A 3,638-nucleotide genomic window follows, 5' to 3' on the forward strand; every position below is an offset into this window, starting at 1 on the left:
CTGTCTAAGGTTAAAATAAAAATAAAACATGGAAAATGTTCTAAAAAAATAATGAAAGCGCTGTCTAAGGGGGGGTCTTAGACAGCGCTTTTAGAAAGCGCTGTCTAAGACCCCCCCTTAGAAAGCGCTTTTAGAAAGCGCTTTTAAATATAGACCTTAGTCAGCGCTTTTGAGAAAGCGCTGTTTAAAGTCTTTCAATTAAAAAAAAAATTAAAACCAAAAGCGCTGTCTAAGGTGGGGGTTTAGAAAGCGCTTTTGGAAAGCGCTGTCTAAGGCATATCTTAGAAAGCGCTTTCCACAAAAGCGCTGTCTAAGGTCTAATTAAAATTAAATTTCAGACTTCTATTTTCGTTCTCAGTTCTTTTTGTTTTCCCTCCTTCTTAACTCTTCTCACCCAAAACCCAAAACCCTTCTTCTTAACAATGTATCTCCCCCGCCACATACTCATCAGAACCTTCCTTCACTGCCGTCCATTCTCCCATTCCGCCGCCGCCATCCTCCACCCCCCAGAGCCAGACCTAGAGCCGTTCACCTACCTCGAAGGCTTTCCAAAACCTGACCCTAAGTACGACGAGACCATCCTCGCTATCCCCCGCAGAGATTCCGGGAAGAACATTTCGGCCAAGGAGCGCAAAGTCGGTCGCGTTCCGAGCATAGTATTCGAGCAGGAAGACGGCCAGCACGGCGGTAACAAACGCCTCATTTCCGTCCGCTCCGATCAGATCAGGAAGCTCATTAACCATCTCGGACGCTCGTTTTTCCTCTCACGCCTCTTCCATCTACAAGTTCTCCACCAATTCGACTCTGATTCAAACCCTAACGATGACAATGTCATTGAGAACGTTCGCGTTTTGCCCCGCAGTGTATGCGTTGTTGTTTTCCTGATTATTTGTGCTTTGATTTCGGCTAGGTTACTCAATTAGAAGCTCTACTAATTTTCGTTGAATAGATTTTGTGCTCGCAATATAATTGATGGAATTTATTGGAAATTTGACAGATTCATTTGAAAGCTGGCACATATGCACCTTTGAATGTTACATTTATAAGGGCTCCTTCAGATGCTTTGTTGAAAGTTGATATTCCTATTGTATTCATAGGAGATGATATTTCCCCTGGACTCAAGAAAGGTTAGTTCAACACATGTAGAAAAATTACTATTGTTCTTGTGCTTTTGTTTTTCATAAGTAAATTAAATTTGATGTATTTACCACTGCATTATACCACCTTTCCTTAATTTTTGGTTTATCATTGTTTTGGACTTCTGGTTAATATTCTGCTTCACATGATTAGGAGATTAGTTTTTTCTTTGTTAATTCTGTTTGCTGTTAGTTGTTGATACAATTATTAAGTTACTTGTTGTTAGTTAGTTGCTACCTACCAACAATTTGCATCTGTATCTTTCCAATCAGTGTCAATTGAATGTCAAACCTCTTTTAGAGTTCAATTCTCCAGCTTTTAACTCTTTCCCTTTTTCACTATTGCACTTAACACACATCTCATTTGTCTAAGTTTTGGAGGCAATAGAGAAGGAAGTTTGTGCTCAGAGTGTAAAAAGTTACCTATAATTCAATGATCAGCATCACCTCAAAACTGAATAGACCAAGACTATGGTTTCTGCGTAGGTTCAATTTTATGCTCATGGGATTTTATGCTAGATGGTATGTGCAACTGGTTATATGTTTTATGAGAAAAGTTTCTAGTTCTCTGTTCCATATGGCTATGGATAGCAAAATGTGGTACAGTGCCATGTCCAATATTTGTTTTATCATGATGGGTTTAAGACTTGGGTGTTTGGATAAAAAAAAACTTAATTAAGCTCCTATTCAACAACAGTTTATTATGAGTTGTTTTAGATCAGCCGTTTCTACTTTCTACCATCGAAAATGGAAGTGAGAGAGATCTCTGCAACTGCAAGATCTTTATGTAAACTATTCTAGAGTTTATCAAACTAAGGTGTAAAGTTTTTGTAAACTATTTTCATAAGCACTTCCAAACATTTAAACAAGTACTTATGTGATAGGGTAAACCTCAATAAGTGTACTCTAAATAGGAATGCTCTAGTTCACTTGGCTTCCATAAGTGTGGGGTTTGGTGAGAGTTTGGTGCACACAACCTTACCATGAGCAGAGAGGATGTTTCTACTGCTGAAAAGCCATGGCCGGCAGGTTACAAGGCATCATGTAACCTTACTATTATTCCAATTGATATTATTTTAGAAGAAAGCTCTCTACTATTGGTGATTTAGTGATCTATCTCTATGTTTCTTATGTAAAATTTATAAATTTGTATAATAATATATATAACTTTGAGCTCTAATCTTCATATCTTTTTATTCCAATTTCAACTATGATTTGATCGATTTTGTTGAGCTACCCTATTATACATATCTAGTAGTAGTAAGTTTTTAAATCTGGGTTCCTATCTACCTTAAGTTTTAATTAATTTATTTTCTTACTTGTGGATCTGTTAGTTTTATATTGTTTCTAAATTCCAATGTTTTTCTGTTATTTCCAGAGGTCCAACTGAACTTAAGGTTTACTGAACTTAAGAACAATATCAAGCATCTTAGTAATTGTACCCATTTGATTCAGGAATATTTTTATTGTGAATTTTAGAATGCTATTCTGTATTGGAATGACAAAGTTGAGATGTTCCGATTCATGCAATTTTGTCTGTTGTCTTATTAACTGTCTTCTGTGCTAGTTATTATTACAAGGATAGAAGATAAGTACATGGGAGAATGGACGACAGTGAAGGAAGGTTCTGATGAGTATGTGGCGGGGGAGATACATTGTTAAGAAGAAGGGTTTTGGGTTTTGGGTGAGAAGAGTTAAGAAGGAGGGAAAACAAAAAGAACTGAGAACGAAAATAGAAGTCTGAAATTTAATTTTAATTAGACCTTAGTCAGTGAAGGAAGGTTCTATTATACACAAATATTTGACAAGTATACGGTATTCATCTGATTTTTCAGGAGGAGCTATCTCAGTCTTTATCTCCCGATGATACTAAGGGCATACTTAGTCGGGCATTAGATGTCCCTGAGTATTCTGGTCGGGTGAGGGGTAAGGGATTTGGAGTCACTCCGGACAAAGACAGTATCAACTGTACCTTTCAGCCGAACATTCCAGAGGTAATTACATATAATTGTCTTAAATTGAACTATTTGCTTAAATTATGTATTTGACATATATACACATTAACGATTTCTTGTTATTATTGGTTTTAGGGCATTTCCCATTGTCAGCTGTATTTGTCGTCACCATACTATCGGATGGTTGACAAGGGAAAAGTGCATAACGTTAGCGGAGTATTACTCCACACTAGAGAGTACGTTCTTCGCACCCGCGACCGTCAACTTAGGTTTAATCTTAAGTAGACCGGATACCGTGACGGAGTACGTTCTTCGGATCCTCATGGACAATAAAGATGCGGAGAAGTTGTTTTTTATACCGTTTAATACCGGGTTAGCATTTCATTCTAAATTCATCTATTATAATTATTTTCCAAGTTACCATCTAACATTTGCCTAATCATTACAGTGGACATTGGTTGTTGCTCGCAATCAATCCTATCCGAGAAATTGTGTATTATCTTGACTCGTTAGGAAATGATTGGACAATATACCCGGATATGAAGGT

General features: G+C 37.2%; 1 protein-coding gene across 1 annotated transcript; it reads left to right on the forward strand.

Moving 5' to 3' along the window:
- Nucleotides 1–394: 394 nt before the first annotated feature.
- Nucleotides 395–2,231, forward strand: LOC127129092 (uncharacterized). Its single transcript, XM_051058397.1, has 3 exons — nucleotides 395–863; nucleotides 998–1,127; nucleotides 1,518–2,231. The coding sequence occupies exons 1-3, from the start codon at nucleotides 423–425 to the stop codon at nucleotides 1,571–1,573; spliced, it is 627 nt and encodes a 208-aa protein (XP_050914354.1). The 5' UTR covers nucleotides 395–422; the 3' UTR covers nucleotides 1,574–2,231.
- The last annotated feature ends 1,407 nt before the right edge of the window (nucleotides 2,232–3,638 follow it).

This window comes from Lathyrus oleraceus, chromosome 3 (assembly GCF_024323335.1).
Source record: "Lathyrus oleraceus cultivar Zhongwan6 chromosome 3, CAAS_Psat_ZW6_1.0, whole genome shotgun sequence".
Taxonomy (NCBI): domain Eukaryota; kingdom Viridiplantae; phylum Streptophyta; class Magnoliopsida; order Fabales; family Fabaceae; genus Lathyrus; species Lathyrus oleraceus.